Source organism: Carcharodon carcharias, chromosome 12, assembly GCF_017639515.1.
Source record: "Carcharodon carcharias isolate sCarCar2 chromosome 12, sCarCar2.pri, whole genome shotgun sequence".
In the NCBI taxonomy this organism is placed as follows: Eukaryota; Metazoa; Chordata; class Chondrichthyes; order Lamniformes; family Lamnidae; genus Carcharodon; species Carcharodon carcharias.
Window position 1 is genome coordinate 23,097,384 of NC_054478.1, and position 17,241 is coordinate 23,114,624.

At 46.4% G+C, this 17,241-nt stretch overlaps 1 protein-coding gene across 2 annotated transcripts in view; it reads left to right on the top strand.

The window, feature by feature from the left end:
- The window catches only part of sema5ba (sema domain, seven thrombospondin repeats (type 1 and type 1-like), transmembrane domain (TM) and short cytoplasmic domain, (semaphorin) 5Ba), a 389,619-nt gene that overhangs the window by 312,077 nt on the left and 60,301 nt on the right, over positions 1 to 17,241 (top strand). For both annotated transcript variants that reach the window (XM_041201518.1, XM_041201519.1), the window contains one exon: positions 14,754 to 14,871. In XM_041201518.1, coding sequence (XP_041057452.1) covers positions 14,754 to 14,871 — 118 coding nt within the window. The remainder of the gene's footprint in view (positions 1 to 14,753; positions 14,872 to 17,241) is intronic.

Genomic DNA, 17,241 nt, shown 5'->3' on the forward strand with positions numbered 1-17,241 from the left:
ATCGTGTAAATGCAAGTTGCTGTGGCCTTAGGTTCCCCTCTCTGGCTCAATTTATAAAAGCCCGAAGTCATACAAGACGACTGGCTTCCTAGTTAGATTCTTTCCCTCATACCAAGTCAGTGGTGGACTCATTGATCCCAGACAGGGAGCAATCAAATAAAGAAAGTAAAATTTGCACTTATAGGGCAACTTTCACCACCAAAGGACACCCCAAAGCGCTTGACAATGAAATACGTTTTGAAGCGTAGTTGCTGTTGTAACGTAGGAACCACAGCGGCCAATTTTCACACAGCAAGCTCCCATAAATAGCGTTGTAATGATGATGATTAGATAATCTGTTTTTGACATTGCTTGAGGGATAAATATTGGCTCGGGCACCAGGGAGAACTCCCGGCTTCTCTTTGAAATAGTCCTGTGGGGATAGTCGCAGTTTTGTGGCATCCTAGCCTTTGAGCCAGCGACTCCAGGTTCAAATCCCGCTCCAGGACTTGATGCCCGAAGGAGGCGCATTCGTAACATGGCCAAACAGGTTGAGGGTCAACTTGTAGACCCTTCCAACATATGCCAAGGATGGGTGGTAAGAGTGGGAGAGATTCCTGGTCAGCCATCTGCAAATGGCAAGGGCAAACCACTGCTGTACCTTGCCAAGCATGACCATGGAGCCACACTGTAGTCCATGATCACCAACACCTTTCCAGGGCTTGGTACCTCCAGAGAGAGAGAGGGAGTGTCGTGGGATTGTCTCTGTCCACCTGAGACAGCAGACGGGGCCTCAGTTTAATGCCTGAAAGCAGGAATGTAGGAGTGTCAGAGTTGACCTCAGCACCGGAGAGAGGACAAACGAAATCAGGAAGAATCCCCACTGACTGAGGGTCTCCCGATGACTCCTGGGTGGAATCTGTGGGAATGTCACGTAAAGACGGGACTGGGGCTGGGCTGGAACGTTGGCGCTCCTGCCCAGGTGGGCGTGCCATTGGGCAATTTGGCAAGTGGTCGAGAGGTGAGGAGGGTAAAACGATTGTGGAGCTGGGGCGGCAGCAGGAAGAGAACAGTGCAGAAAAATTCCAAACGAAAAGCTGTCAAAGTCTCTCAGTTGTCCAAACATTTGAACATTGAGGGTGTGAGGAAACAGTAGCTACAGCTGTGGATCATTACCTGTTACCCAACTCCCGATTTAGTCAGCTAATCTGTGACTACCTAAGCACAACACTGTCAGAAAACAGATGTTTAGTGTACACTGCACCGCCTATAGAATCATAAACTTTCAAAATCGAGGAAAAATGACTTCCTTCCTAAACGGTGTGCATCTTAAATAATATGATTATCTTCTATTAAAGCTTCACTTTTTGACAGTCCAGATTAAATTATATGTTCCCTGGAAATTACTTGTCGAAGTCCAATACCCCCACTTGATCGGACTCATTTGAATTCAGTTTTCCATTCTCCCTGGAGTCGTTTAAGAAGTTTCAACGTTCTAGGACCTTTTATCTTTTTCCCTCTCGCTCCCTCTTTTATTAAGTCGGCAGTCAGGTCGAAGAGGGAATTTCTTGCCCCCCTCCTCCTACAACTTCCCTTCAGACTCAGAGTTGACGCGTCTACCCCTGTGCCAGACAGACCAACAAAGGTCCTGTTGGCTCCCAGTCTGTCGGCACCTCAGAACTTAAAATCCTCATCCTCGCTCCCCCCCCACCGTCCCTATCTGAGCGACCTGCTCCTATAACCCTCTGTGAACTCTGCGTTCCTCCAACTCTAGCCACTTGCACATCCCCACTTAGCAGCCCATAGCTGGCAAACCACTGGCGATCCCGCGTGCGGTGATGGTCATGCACCAATGTCTGGTGAGCTCCTCATTCTCGATTTATTTGTGCTGCTGAGCTGCTTGCTAAGCTACTTCATAGTCTGGATAAATGGGACATTTTCAACATGGCAACTTGTAACTAGTCGGTGTGGGGTGGGGGGGCCACAGGGATCAGTTCCAGATCCTCAGCTATTTACAATCTATTTTAATAATAATGAAGGAACAGGGTGTATTCTGGCCAAATTTTCCAATAAAAGAACGATAGGCGAGAAAACAAGTTGTGAGGAGGACCCCAAGGGCTGAATTTTCCAGGGAGGGTTGGGGTTGAAGGGGAAGGGAGGATTGGGGAGGGGGGGGTGCGTACTGCTTGCTCCCTCAGAAGAAATGTTGGTCTCGAACTGACCAACGTTAAACAAAACCACCTCGCAGCCATTACACGATCCAGGTGGCTTTAAGGAGGGGAGGGTCGGACTCAGTGGGAGGAGAGCTGGCGATCTGATTGGCCAGCAGCTCCAACAGCCCCAGCAGTGCCAGAACGCATCAGTGGCCGCTGCTGGGACTGCAAGTGGAGACAAATGGATCCTGGAGACGGGTAAGTGGGAGGTATTGGATGGGGAGGGATTGGGGAGCCTAGGAAGAGGGGTGGCAGTGGGGGGGGGGGGGGGGGCAAGGTTTGGTGGCTAGGTGGGAAGTAACAAAGTTAGGGGGTAACATCGTTGGGGGGCAGGGGGGCGTGGGTGCGGGGTGTGGGTACCCCGATGTGCTGTGCACATGACACCCGCAAACAATGTACCCTCCTTTCCTTTCTGCTTTTTAACCAGTTGGGTTGAAAAAAACAGCCGACTCACTCCCACCCAGCTATCCACACCAACCATTTTATGACATGGGCAGCATAATATTCAAGTTGATTGGCTTGTTAACAAGCTCAATTGCCCATTAATTACTTCCTAAAAATTGTCAGGCAGGCTGCTTCTTTCAGCAACTAATGGGATGTGAGCATCACCGGCTAGACCAGCATTTATTGCCCACCCTTAATTACCCTTGTTCAGAGGGCATTTAAGAGTCAACCACATTGCTGTGGGTCTGGAGTCACATGTAGACCAGACCGGGTAAGGACAGCAGATTTCCTTCCCTAACGGGACATTAGTGAACCAGATGGGTTTTTATGACAATTGGCAATGGTTTCACAGTCATCATCAGACTTTTAATTCCAGATTTTTATTGAATTCAAATTCCACCATCTGCTGTGGTGGGATTATGAACCCAGGCTCCCAGAGCATTACCCTGGGTCTCTAGAATAGTCATCCAGTGATTATCTCATCTAAGCCACCACTCCCCTATGGGGAAATGGTCAGGGCTGGGCATGAAAGCAGTGGGCTGGCCACCTGTCATATTTTACCTGTCCCCCCACCAAAAATATGCCCAGTGGAGGTGGGGTTGGGTGGGGAGGGGCGGTGGGATGGGTGGAGGGTGCCAGCATGTAAAATCCAGCCCAAGAGTCTGCAAAGGGATATAGGCAGGTTAAATGAGTGGGGAACAATTTGGCAGATGGAGAACCATGTGGGAAAATATGAGGTTGTCCATTTTGGCAGGAAGAAACTGCAGAATGCTGCAGTGCCGAGGGACCTGGCTGTCCTTGTACATGAATCACACAAAGTTGGCATGCAGGTACAGCAAGGCAAAAGAGATGTTGGCCTTTACTGCAAGCAGGATGGAGTACAAAAGAAGAGAAGTTTTGATAAAGCTGTACATGGCATTGATGAGATCGCAGCTAGAGTATTCTGAACAGTTTTGGTCTCCTTTCTTGCGTTGGAAGCAGTTTAGAGAAGGTTCATTAGGCCGGTTCCTGAGCTAAAAGGGTTGACTTACAAGGAAAGATTGAACAGGCTGGGCCTGTACCCATTGGTGTTTAGAAGAATGAGAGGTGATCTTATTGAAATATAAAGTTCTGAGGAGGCTTGACAGGGTAGATACTGAGAGGATGTTTCCTCTCGTGGGAGAATCTAGAACTAGGGGACAAAGTTTCAGAATAAGGGGTCTTCCTACTCAAGACTGAGATGAAGAGGAATTTCTTCTCTCAGAGGGTCATTAGTCTTTGGAATCCTCTCCCCCAGAGAGCATTGGAGGCTGGGTCATTGAAGGTTGAATTAGACAGATTTTTGATTGACAGGGGACTCAAGGGTTATGGGGGAGAGGCAGGAAAGTGCAGTTAAGGCCACAATCAAATCAGCCATGATCGTATTGAATGGTGGAGCAGGCTTGAGGGGCCAAATGGCCGACTCCTGCTCCTATTTTCTATGTCATGTTCTAAGAGTCAACCGTACATGGTGGGCTAGAGTTCCGTGAAGGCCAAGCCAGGTAGAGGTGGAAGGTTCCTTTTTTTAGTGGACATTAGTAAACCATGTTGGTTTTTTTTATGACAGTTGGGTAAACTTTTACAGCTGTCTTTAGGGTGCCAGCCCTCACATTACCAGATTTATTGAATTTAAGTTCACAACTTGGCTGCAGTAGGATGCGACCTCAACATGTCTAAGTTGCTGATCCAGTATCGTAAACATTACATCATACTGAAGCTTGTCTGGCCACGGGAGGCATGGAAAATATATTGCTGAGTGCACATTGGATTAAACTCTAAGATTACGTAGCCATTCAACTCGTGTGTGTTTGTGTACATATGTGTGTGTGTACATGTGTGTGTGTTTTCATGTTTGTGTGTGTGTATGTGTGTACATGTGTGTGTGTGTGAACGTGTGTGTGTTTTCATGTTTGTGTGTGTGTGTGTACATGTGTGTGTATGTGTGTGTGTGTGTCTGTGTGTGTACATGTGTGTGTATGTGTGTGTTTTCATGTTTGTGTGTGTGTACGTGTGTGTGTGTGTGTGTGTGTGTGTGTATGTTCATGTTTGTGTGTGTGTGTGTGTGTGTATGTGTGTGTGTGTGTGTGTATGTTCATGTTTGTGTGTGTGTGCCACTACCATGGGGATAAACTGGGCAAACAGAGATTTAGTAAATCCTCATTAGAGAATTATAGGACAAAAGTCTGGGAAATAGCAGGACTTGTGTTATGTAAATGGTTTAACTGGGAGAAGGCGGTAATGGGAGCACATTATCTTTTATCCTCCCTTCTTCTGCTGAAGGTGGCATTTAATGGAGAAATTACTGATCCACAAACGTCTCCTGCACAATGGTCGTTCCACATTTTATGAGTTTTTGGGTGTCACTTTAGGCTGCTGGTATATCAGAGTTCTGTTCTGTTCTTGCCTGGTGCCCACAAGCCAACAGAAGTCAAAGATAGAAGGCAGGAGCACAGCCTCAATTGTCTAGGTGCATCCATGGAAGAATGCCACTTGGGCAAAGTGCCAGAGCTGCCAGCAATGCCTATGGAACTGCATCACTTACCAAGAGTCGACATCTTCAGAAGGGGCAACTTTTTTTGTGAATGAAGTCTCGGCCCGGCTTGGTTGCCTAGGTGACAGAGCACCCAGCGTCAATCTGTCGTTGACGTCTTGCATTTTTTTTTGTGGTAGTTTTGACGACGGCAAACAAAGTTGCGACAAAGGAAAGATCAAACCACTGGAGCATTATTCCCTGAAATTTCATTAAAGAGTGAGGGAGGGTGTGTAAAGTTTGCACGTTATGTCCACTTGAGCAGCACAATTACAGATGTCATCCTTCAGATCGGAGCTGTGAGAGCGGTTTGAGCTGTGAAGCAACTGTCGCAGGCTTGTCACTGAAGATGGGTAGTGGTGGAAACAATTTGAAGTGATGACTGTAGGAGTGTCACGCAAGAAATGTGTTGGCACAGCATTAAAGTGTAGTGTCTTAAATATTTTTCTTTTATTTTTGTCTTTGCTGTTGCATATTGGTGCCAACATCTGGAGACAACACTGGACTAGGCGCCATGAAGGCATGTCATGTTGATTTGTGATGGTTTTGGTTTTTCTAGAGAGCTCCTGCAGGCTGCGGGATGATTCTCAGATTGATTTGTGTGAGAAGAGCAGTCAACGCTCACTGTCCAAATGCCCCTGCCTCCTGGCAATTGAAACGGATTGAGATGATTTTTCTGGCTGGCTGGATTTGCTGGTGTTGTGATAACTTCGTATCAACCCTCCATCCTTGCTTTGCTATGGGCCTTGTTGGTAAACAGTTATTGTCATCGCTGTTGCCTTGGCTACCAAGCCTGATGCATGCTAAGTTTGTGTGCACCTCTTGACACACATCAGTTTACCAGTTGGAGTTCAGTCACTGATGCTTTAACCATTTCAGATTCTTAATTGTGCTCCACTCCAAATCCACCATTTTGTTTCTTCATTTCAATAAGAATATTCCACAGCCTTCCACAAAATCTTTGAATCATACAACATAGGAGGGGGCAATTTGACCCATCTTGCCTGCGGCAGCTCTTCAAAAGAATCTCCACTTAGCCTCGTAGATCCTCGAACCAATTTCTTTTCTTACCCAAGTATTTATCAATCTTTTTGAAAGTTACTATTGCATCTGCTTTCACCACCCTTTCAGGTTAGGCATTCCAGATCTCCCCTCTGCTTCTTATGCCAATCACGTGAATTTTCTGGTCACCGGCCCTCAAGGTTGTCCTCATTTACTCTGTCAAAACCCAGATAATTTTGAACACCCCGATTAAATTTCCTCTTAATCTTCTCTGTTCTAAGGAGGACAGTCCCACCTTCTTCAGGCTCCGCGCATAATTTGACGCCCGTCACTCCTGGCATTACTCCAGTGAATCTCGTCAGTGCTGAATCTTGTTTGCTGTATTTTGTGGTGGAGGGGGCCCCGAGGTGCGAGGGGAGGACAGGGTTAGGGAGCATATTAAATGTTGATCCTATTGCCCTTTTGAATCTCCTTGCTCCAAAATTATTCGGAGCAACCATGCCAATAGAGTTAATTAGTTAATCTAGGTGGGAGCTGTGGACTTTATGCTCTTTTCTCAGGTGGTTGGGTGAGAATGGGTCAAACGGCCTTCATTGTCCCTATCTAACTTGCTCTTTCCTAGCAAGTTTCTAATCTTCAGGCTATGATTTGACTGGTCCCTGGTAAATGTGAGATGATTCCCTCGGCTAAGTGTCTGACCTCTTCTCAACTTCTACCCATGGTCAAGATGGTTGGTTTGGGAAACCCGCTGGATGGTCTGGTGTCAGCCAGCGCTGGGTCACTGCCACGCTGCCCTCTGAGCTGCCAAGGTTGCGTGCTCAACTTACACTCTAGAGAGTTGTCCAATCCAGGCTGAGGCTCCCAGTCCAATACTGATGGAGTGCTGCTCTGTTGGAGGAGTCGTCTTTCAGCTCAGATGTTAAACCAAGGCCCCATCTACCCTTTCAGGTGGGTACTAAAGATCCCATGGCCACTATTTTGAAGGAAAGCGTGAGAGTCCTCCTGAAGTTCCTGACCAACATTTCTCCTTCAATCAGCATCACAGAAACAAGTTACAGCTATGCCTCATTTAGCATTCCTAATGTCTGCCTAAAAAAGTGTGATAAAAGAAAACGTGTTAATGGAAAAGCACTTTCCCAAAAGAAAACACTGAATAAGGGTGGGCTACATCCCTGTCTTTCCACTTAAGTCCAGCTTGCTCCTCTGACCCTCCCCACTCACCACCTCAACCCACCCTCCAGCTTGACACACCTTCCTGCTCCCTCCCCTGACTGAGCATGTGCAGTAACTGCACGGAAACAAAAAAAATAGAGGCCGCGCTGTTTGGGGTTCTTCCCAAATTTATAAACTGCGCTAAAATGAAACTTCACTATTAGAATGTGCTCTAAATGGGGGCAGCCTGTATCTGGTCACTATCATGTTGTGGAACTTGCTGTGCACAAATTGGCTGCCAAGTTTCCTAAGTGACAACAAAGACTAAACTTCAAATGTACTTCATTGGCTGTGAAGTGCTTTGGAATGTCCTGAGATGATTAAAGGTGTGATATAAATGCCAGTCTTTCTTTGGGGAGGGATTCTGTAGTGGTATTGTCACTGGACTAGTAATCCAGAGACCCAGCATAATGCTCTGGTGACCTGGGTCTGAATCCCCCCACGACGACAGATGGTGGAATTTGAATTCAATAAAAATATGGAATTAAAAGCCATATGATGACCATGAAACCATTGTCGATTGTAGTAAAAACCCATCTGGTTCACTCATGTCCTTTAGGGAAGGAAATCTGCCATCCTTACCTGGTCTGGCCTACATGTGACTCCAGACCCACAACAATGTAGTTGACTCTTAAATGCCTGAACAAGGGCAATTAAGGGTGGGCAATAGGGATGGGTAATAAATGCTGGCCTGGCCAACAACACCCACATCCCATGAACGAATAAAAAAAGTTGCAGTTTGTACAGTAATTTTATTATATTAAGTATTTTCATCTCCCAAAAGGGATGCTAAGACAATGGGAGCATTTGAAGACTGAGATCTTTGAATTTTGACACTGTAAAGAATGGATCTGGAGCAAAGGCAGGGCTGAGGTAAGTGTGTGATGTGGTTGGATGGTGGAGCAGGCTGAAAGGGTTGAAAGCCCCACTCCTGTACCCATCTAGGACTTTGCACTGATGACCCTCATGTACCTCCTCGGTGAGGTACTGAATCATACTCAGTTGTAAGATAATAATACAAAAATACATTTGTAAGACTAATACTCAAACTGTTGCACGTTACTCATCAGCTGGAGAATCGGCTATTGTTATTGCTTCGCACTCTCCCCTTACGGAGGTAGGATTCATAGGCTGATCAACGTGGCTCAGTTAGTCACAGACACCTCTTTTTTTAATTCATTCATGGGAAGGGGGGCATCACAGGCTAGGCTAGCATTTTATTGCCCATCTCTAATTGCCCTTGTTCATATGGCATTTAAGAGTCAAGGCTGGAGTCACATGTAGGTAAGATTTCCTTCCCTAAGGGCATTAGTGAACCAGATGGGTTTTTACAACAATGGTTTCATAGTCATCATCAAACTTTTAATGCCAGATTTTTATTGAATTCAGATTCCACCATCTGCTGTGGTGGGATTCAAACCTTGGTCCAGAGCATTACCCTGAGTTTCTGGATTACTAGCCCAGCAACAATACCACTATGCCATCGCCTCCCAGGCCGCTGAGCCATAAGGTTCTGGGTTCAAGCCCCACTCCAGGTTGTGAGCACACAAATCAAGGCTGTCACTTCAACACAGTACTGAGGGAGTGCTATACTGTTGGAAGTGCTGTCTTTCGGGTGAGATGTTAAAATTGAGACCCCATCTGCCTGCGTGGTTGGATGAAATAGATCTCACGGCAATATTTTGAAGAAGAGCCAGGAAGTTCTTCTTGGTGTGCTGGCCAATATTTATCCCTCAACGAAAAATCACAAAAAACAGATTATCTAATCGTTTTCACCTTGCTGTTTGTAGTTGTTAGCTAAGGGCAACTGAGCTGTCGCATTTCCTACATTACAACAGTGACTTCACTTCAAAAGTACTTAATCGGTTGTGCGCAAGAACACAAGAAATAGGAGCAGGAGTTGACCATTCAGCCCATCGAGCCTGCTCCACTTTCAATACAATCATGGCTGATCTTGGGCTTCAACTCCATTGTCCTGCCCACTCCCCATATAGCTTCATTCCCCCAGAGACCAAAAATCTGTTTATCCCAGGCTTAAATGTATTCAGCGTTAATGCATGCACAACCCTCTGGTGTAGAGACTTCCAAAGATTCACATTCCTTTGAGCGAAGAAATTTCTCCTCATCTCAGTCCAAAATGAGCGACCCCTTACCCTGAGACCATGTCCCCATTTTTTAGATTCCCTAACCATCTCTCAGCATCTACCCTATCAAGCCCCTTCAGAATTTTGTAAGCCTCAATGAGATTATAAGAACATAAGAACTAGGAGCAGGAGTAGGCAATTCAGCCCCTCGAGCCTGCCCCGCCATTCGATACAATCATGGCTGATCTCATTTCGGCCTCAACTCCAATTTCCTGCCCTCTCTCCATAACCTTTCAACCTGTTACTAATTAAAAATCTGTCTATCTCCTCCTTAAATTTATTCAGTGTACAGGCATCCATTGCACCCTGAGGTAGTGAATTCCACAGATTCACGACCCATTGAGAAAAGCAATTCCTCCTCATCTCTGATTTAAATCTACCACCCCTTAGCCTAGAACTATAGCCTCTCATTCTAGAATGCCCCACAAGGGGAAACATCCACTCCATGTCTACTTTGTCCATCCCCTTTAGCATCTTTTATACCTCAAATGGATGTCCTCTCATCCTTCTAAACCCTAGCAACCATAGGCCTAAACTGCTCAATCTCTCCTCATAAGACAAGCCCTGCATCTCTGGAATCAATATAGTGATCCTCCTCTGAACCGCCTCCAATGCAACTACATCCTTCCTCAAGTAAGAGGACCAAAACTGTGCACAGTACTCCAGGTGCAGTCTCACCAATGCCTTGTGCAGTTGCAACGGAACTTCCCTATTTTTATACTCTATTCCTTTAGCAATAAATGCCAAAATTCCATTTGCCTTCCTTATTACCTGCTGTACCTGCATGCTAGCTTTCAGCAATTCATGCACGAGGACACCCAGATTCCTCTCCACTGAAGCATTCTGAAGTCTCTCTCCATTTAAATAATAAGTTGCCTTTTTATTCTTCCAACCAAAATGGCTAACCTCTCATTCTTCTAAACTCCAGAGAATATAGGCCCAATTTAACCAGCCTCTCATCATAGGACAGGCCCTTTGGCCCTTGTGAGCCTTCATGGTACCGTCTCCAGTGCAAGTATACTCTTCCTTGAGAATGGAGACCAAAATTGCACTCAACATTCCAGATGTGGTCTCACCAAAGCCCTGTACAATTGTAGCAAGACTTCTTTATTCCCGTACTCCAGTCCCCTTACAATAAAGGCCAACATGCCATTTGCCTTCCTAATTGCTTGCTGCACCTTGTCTGTATGCTACCTTCCTGCATTCCTTGTATGAGTACACCCAAGTCTCTCTAAACGCAAACAGTTACAAGTTTCACACCTTTTAAAAAATATTTTCATTCTTATGACCAAAGTGAGTAACTTCACACTTCCCTACATTATACTCCATCCTGTTGCCCACTCACTTAACCCGTCTATATCTCTTTGTGGAACGCTTTGAGGCGTCCAATGGTCAAATAAATACAGCTTTGTTCTTTACAGTGATAGGGTGGTTAAGACCCATATAGTGGGTTTTTTGGGCCTCTACAAGTTATACAGTGAGAGTGCGGGGGCCATTTGACGCAATTATCCTGTTGGCAGCTAATTGGATCTCCCCTCCCCGGGGACTGACTGGAGTAGGGCTCGTACCCTGCACTTTCTGCGGAGTCCGAATGTTATCACTGAGCCAAAGGCGTCTGCATTGCTGCGCTAGTGAGGGGAAGGATCATCCAGGGTTCCTGCTCCTGCTCACTGTGCAGGCCTGGAACATTGCCTGAAGGCTTTGTGGACTCTGCATCCTGAAGCTGGGACCACCAAGAGAGATCCAGTGGAGTTTTCTGCTACATTAAAAATCTCTGCCTTCAGCTTCCGGGCCTTCTGGATGGAGCTTTTTCTGGCGAATTTTCTCTGCATCTCTAGCTTCTGTTGGGGAGCTTCTCTCAGGTCAGAGTTTCCGCTCAAGTTTTCTTTTCTTCTTCTTAGCCTTTCAGCGTTTTAGTGAAGTTGAATGTTTTTGATCCTGAGCTGCCGCCATGTTGGGAGGCTGTTGGTTGTAGAATGGTGCCTCTTGAAGATGCCCTCTTAGTCTTCAATACATCACTGTGTGGGCAGTACTGTACTCAGTCCCACATTAACCCTGTATATGCCGGGCCCTTATACTACAATGGAGGAGGGTGGCAGGTGGCGAGGAAGGCATACCCAAGCCTGAACCCCCATTTTCAGTAAAGGTTCAGTCCTCAAGGCGATCATGCTGCAGCTTAGCGGCAGAATACTACACCGTGCATTACAAGCTATACCGCTGTTTAAAAAACAGCACAACTTCCGACTTATCCTGTGCAACGCCACAGCGGTTGACTTATCTCTGGGCCGGCATTAGAGAAAATGCTCCTTGGCTCTATAAGGCAGCCAATTAAGATGCCATGGTTGCCCAAGTTACGGGGGGGGGCGGTGGTGGTGGGGTGTACGGTAGTGTAGTGGTTAAGTTACTGGCAGCCTGGGCTAATAAACCCCGAGAATGTGAGTTCCGATCCCACCATTGTAGTTTGAGCGTTGATGGTTGCCACATGTGGAAGGGCAGAAAGGAAATGGCCAGCTGGTCCATTGGACCTCTCCCAAAACAGTCAAGACACAACTAAACATTGTGACTTCCTCATATTCCCTCTCACCACTAGCAATACAAAGTGAAGCAATTTGAGACATTTCTTGAAGTGGTAATAAAGTGCGACATAAATGCATATCCGTTTTACTGGCTGATTGCCAGTGCATCAGTGAGAAGACACACACAGAGGTAAAACTAGAATGCCCTGTAGATTTATTTAGAATGATCTACACCCACACCTTCCCTTTTAAAATGAGCTTTGATTGCTTGGCTCATTTCTTTCTTGTCCGCCTTTTGTGTTCCACGCTGTCTTATTTCTTGTTCTGCCATTATCCTGTCTCCTGTCTGGCCTCTATCTGCTCCTTCTCATGCCTACGTCAACTCTGATTTGTCCTTTCTTTCATCGCCTGGTGTCATTGTGGAGTGCGATAGGTTCAGGCTGTTAGGTCACAAAATGGAATTGATTGCCCTGCAGTGAGGAATTGTCTAACATTCGATGTGCGCTTTCTCTAAACAGTCAGGAAGGGTGGGAGGATGGGACAGGTCAATAGCTTTGACACATCAGGCAGTGTCTCTGCTTCCTTTCTGACCGAGCTTGGTATTGGAAGAAGCAGTGTGGGGTCCCACTTAATCCCTAACAGTGCTCTGGAATTGTTTACTGCTATTTGAGAGGATACACAGAGGGAGGTTGGGGTTGGGGGAGAGGGGTGCCCTTGACTTAACATCTCTTCTGAAAGACAGTATCCCCAGCAGTGTAGCACTCCCTCAAGAAGGGAAGAGTCAGCCTAGGGTTTGTGTTTCCAGCCTTGGGACGTGGGGTTTGACCCCATGACCTCCTGGTTCAGAGGTCAGAGTCCTACCCACTGAACCACGACTGGCATGGAGGGAAAGTATTAATGTGTGCAGTTCCTTGCTAAACTCAGCACTAAGGCACCTGGTGTGCAATGTTGCCAGAGTTCTTCAGTTTTTACCAGTGACCCGATGGACAGTTCTACAAAATCTGAAAGCAGCAACAACAACATGCATTTATATAGTAACTTTAACACAGTAAAATGCTGTATCCCAATGTGCACCAAGTAACAATCATCAAACAAAAATTGACATGGAGCCATATAAGGGGATATGAGGACAGATAGCAGGTGACCAGAAGCTTGATCAAAGAGGTAGGTTTTAAGGAGCGTCTTAAAGGAGGAGGAGAGGTGGAGATGGTTTAGAGAAGAAATTCCAGAGTTTAGCACCCAGTAGGCCGAAGGCACGACCACCAATGGTGGAGTGATTAAAATCGCAGATGGTCAAGAGATGAGGATTAGAGGAGTGCAGATACCACAGAGGATTGTAGAGCTGGAGTATGTTACAAAGATAGGGAGGGGCAAGTTCATGGGGGGGGATTTGAAAACAAGGATAAAACTGTTTACAATCAGGACAGCGCCAAACTGAGAACCATCAGGCACAAAGCGGTGAGGGGTGAGTGAGACCGAGGGCAGGACCTTCCAGTCGGCGAGCGGATGCAGGGCCTGCTCGTCCGACACGTCAAGTGACGCGGGGTGACTTCGGGCTGCGTGCCCACCGACCTGTCCACGGCCACTTAAGACCTTTAAAAATGTAATTAAGGTAATTAAAGGACCTGGCCGTCCAACCTTAAGGTTGGTGGACAGGCCAGGAGCCCTGGCGGCCTTTAGAGAAAGCCTGAAACCCCTGTCCACGGGTGGGATGAGGTTTCATGATGGATTTAAAAGCGTAAGGATATTTCAAAGTAAAAGCTATGGACATGTCCCAACTCACGTGACAGTGTCACATGAGGGGACATGGCAGCAAGATTCTTTTCTCAGCTCTGTTTAAAAGTTTAACATCTGAGCCGATCTCCCCGAGGCAGCACTTTGCCTCAGGGAGGCGGCACACAAGAGCGCACTCCCGGCTCTGGGAAGGAAATCCTCCCCCCCCCCACCTCAACCCGCACGGGGAACGTACAGCGCTTCCTGGGGGACATCACGCTGGGCGGGCTTTAATTAGCACGTAAAATGGCAGCGACACCCCCCCCCCCCCCCACCAACCGGGGGTGCCGATCGGGAACCCGGCAGCCTGCTGCCGCGCAACCCACCCCCCCCCTCCCCCAACTAACGTTGGAGAAAGTGTTGCCCAGCGTGTGAATGAAAACAGGCATTAAACAGGTATTTCAGGCAGAGTCGGAGGAGCTCCATTCGGCAGATGAGAATGGTGCCAAAAGGAAGATACACGAGGAAGATTTTCCGTGAATAATTGTTGTGACGAATCGGTAGCAGACCGGCTCAGGCTGACAGTGTAGCTCCTGCCTCACCTGCTTGGGCTGCCTACACTGTCCGTGGACCCAAAAAAATACACTGAAAAGGAAAAAGGTTACGTCAACAAAATTACTCGAGTCTCCTTAAGTTTTCATTCCAGTTTTCCTTTATCGTGCTCATTATTACTGACCTATGACCTTTTGTTGTCATGGTGCTGCCCTGTGTTTTAGGTCCTTTGATTCCAGTGTTGGCCATGCCAAGGAACAAACATATTCATCTTTGCACTGCGTGAGAATGCATCTAGCAGATCTCTGGAGCGGAGCCAATTCATTGCTCATTAAGAGTTTTTAATGTTCTGCGATGGGGGCACTTTACTTTTGCGATGGAATTTGTTTCTTTTTCCAGTTAATTATTCATGGCTGTATCTGATCGGCAGGTCATGTCTGGGAGTGAGGGATCCTTACTGTGGCTGGGACCTGAGGAAAAAGAGATGCACCACCATTGAAGACAGTTCCAACATGAGCCTGTGGAGCCAGAACATCACAGAGTGCCCGGTATGTGTTCGGCTGAACGCATCTCAAATGCTTACTGTTAATGTCCGATTGTCCATGATTGGCTGTCTTTTTAATCCAAGCACTGTCGGGGTTTTGGAGAGGGTTTAGAAGAAATGCTGGAATGGTAGCAGCAGTGAGGGACTTCAGTTAATGTGACTGGAGAAGCTGGGATTGTTCTCCTTAGAGCAGAGAAGGCTAAGGGGAGATTTAATAGAGCTGGAGTAGGTCATTCGGCCCTCTGAGCCAGCTCCGCCATTCAATATGATCATGGCTGATCCTCTATTTCAACAGCATACTCCCACACTCTCCCCACACCCCTTGGTGCCTTTAGAGTCGAGGAATCTATCTATTTCCTACTTAAGTACATTCAGTGACTTGGCCTCCACAACCCTCTGTGGTAGAGAATTCCACAGGTTCAACACCCTCTGAGTGAAGAAGTTTCTCCTCATCTCAGTCCTAAATCGTCTACCCTGTATCCTGAGACAGTGACCCCCTTGTTCTAGACCCCCACAGCCAGAGGAAACATCATCCCTGCATCCAGTCTGTCCATCCCTGTCAGAATTCTATATGCTTCAATGAGATCCCCTCTCATTCTTCTGAACTCCAGTGAATACAGGCTAAGACTAGACTAAGAATAGACTACGTGAGGAGAAACTGTTACCATTGCCGAAGGGCTTGGTGACCAAAAGACACCAGATTTGAGAACTAGTGGGGAGATGTTGAGAATTTTTGTTTAGACGCACTGAGTTGTTGTGACCGGGAATGCACTGGAGGAAGGGAGACGGAAGGAGATTCAATAGTAACTTTCAAAAGGGAATTGGATAGGTACTTGAAGGGGGGAGAATTTGCAGGGCTACGGGAAGTAGAGGAAGAGCGAGGGACTATTTCGATAACTTTCCCAAAGAACCAGTAGTGACACAGTGGGCTGAATGGCATCCTTCTTTGCTGTCAGATTCTACGACGCTGCTTCCCTGCCAGTTCCCTTCGGAAAGTTTTTTAGGCTGAGTTCGGAAGAAGAGTTATATTGGACTCGAAACACTAGCTCTGTTTCTCTCTCCACGGATGTTGCCAGACCTGCTGAGATTTGCCAGCATTTTCTGTTTTTGTTGCTCCTTTGGCCTAGCTTGGCTATCGGCTGCTGCTGCTTGTTGAGTATACAGACAGTAACCAGAAGAGAGGGGAGCAATTTTTCAGGCTATATTTCAATAAGGAATTTTTAAAAACTGTCTTTTGCAACCTCAGGCTATTCTGAATTTTGAAGTATACACCCTGTTGGAATGTAGGAAAAGCTGCAGCGTATTTACACACAGCAAGCTCCGGCAAACACCCATGTGGTAAATGAGCCGACAGTCTGTTTTTTTTAAGTGTTGTTTGAAGGATAAATATTGGCCGGAGCACTGGAGAGAACTCCTCTGCCCTCCTTAGAAATAATTCCACGGGATCTTGTGCTTCCACCTGAGAGAGAAGATGGAGGCCCTGGTTTAAGGCATCTCATCCAAGAGACTGCACCTCTGACAGTATAGCACTCCCTCAGTCCTGCACTGCAATGTCAGCCTAGATTTTGTGTTCAAGTCTCAGGAGTATGTGGAACTTGAACCTGTCATCAAATGACTCGGAGGCAAGAGCACTGAGCCAAGGCTGACACACTAAATAAATGGTACAGTTTTGCTATAAAGCTTTTCATCTTGCACTCATCAGGACAAACTCAAGAATGCCAAATTTCAAACAATCACAATAATTTATGCTACATGAGAAAAGGGTGCTAATTGGTTGGCAAGCTGCTTCTGATTGGCTGAGGCATTGTCACGGAGAAAGCAATGGGGAACTGTAGGCTCCCCAAGCTCCTGGGTAATTCAAAAAAGTCACAGAGCTTGAACATATTCCTTTTGTTTGCAGAGAATAGGTCCCTGTGTGTAAATGTATGTCTCTTCTAGCATTCATACATACAACATTCAACATACATTCATACACAGGGACCCATTAACTGCAAACAGAAGGGATATATTCAAGCCTTGCACCTTTCTTGAATTATCCGGGAGCTTGGAGAGCTTGTAGTTCCCCATTGCTTTCTCCATGGCAACAGCTTAGCCAACCAGAGTTGACTCACCAACCAATCAGCACCTTTTTCTCCTGCAGTATAAATTGTTGTGATTGTTTGAAATTTGGCATTCTTGTGCTTGTCCTGATGAGTCCAAGATGAAAAGCTTCAGCAACATGTCTCTCTTTTCAGCAATATTCTAGTTCTGTACTACCGATTGACTGTTTAAATGGTAGAGATTTATAGGCACATTGTTATTAGTCATTCATTAATGTCAATTTTTTAGAAAAGCTCACAATTGCATGCTAATATGTTCTGTTCATTAATTTAAA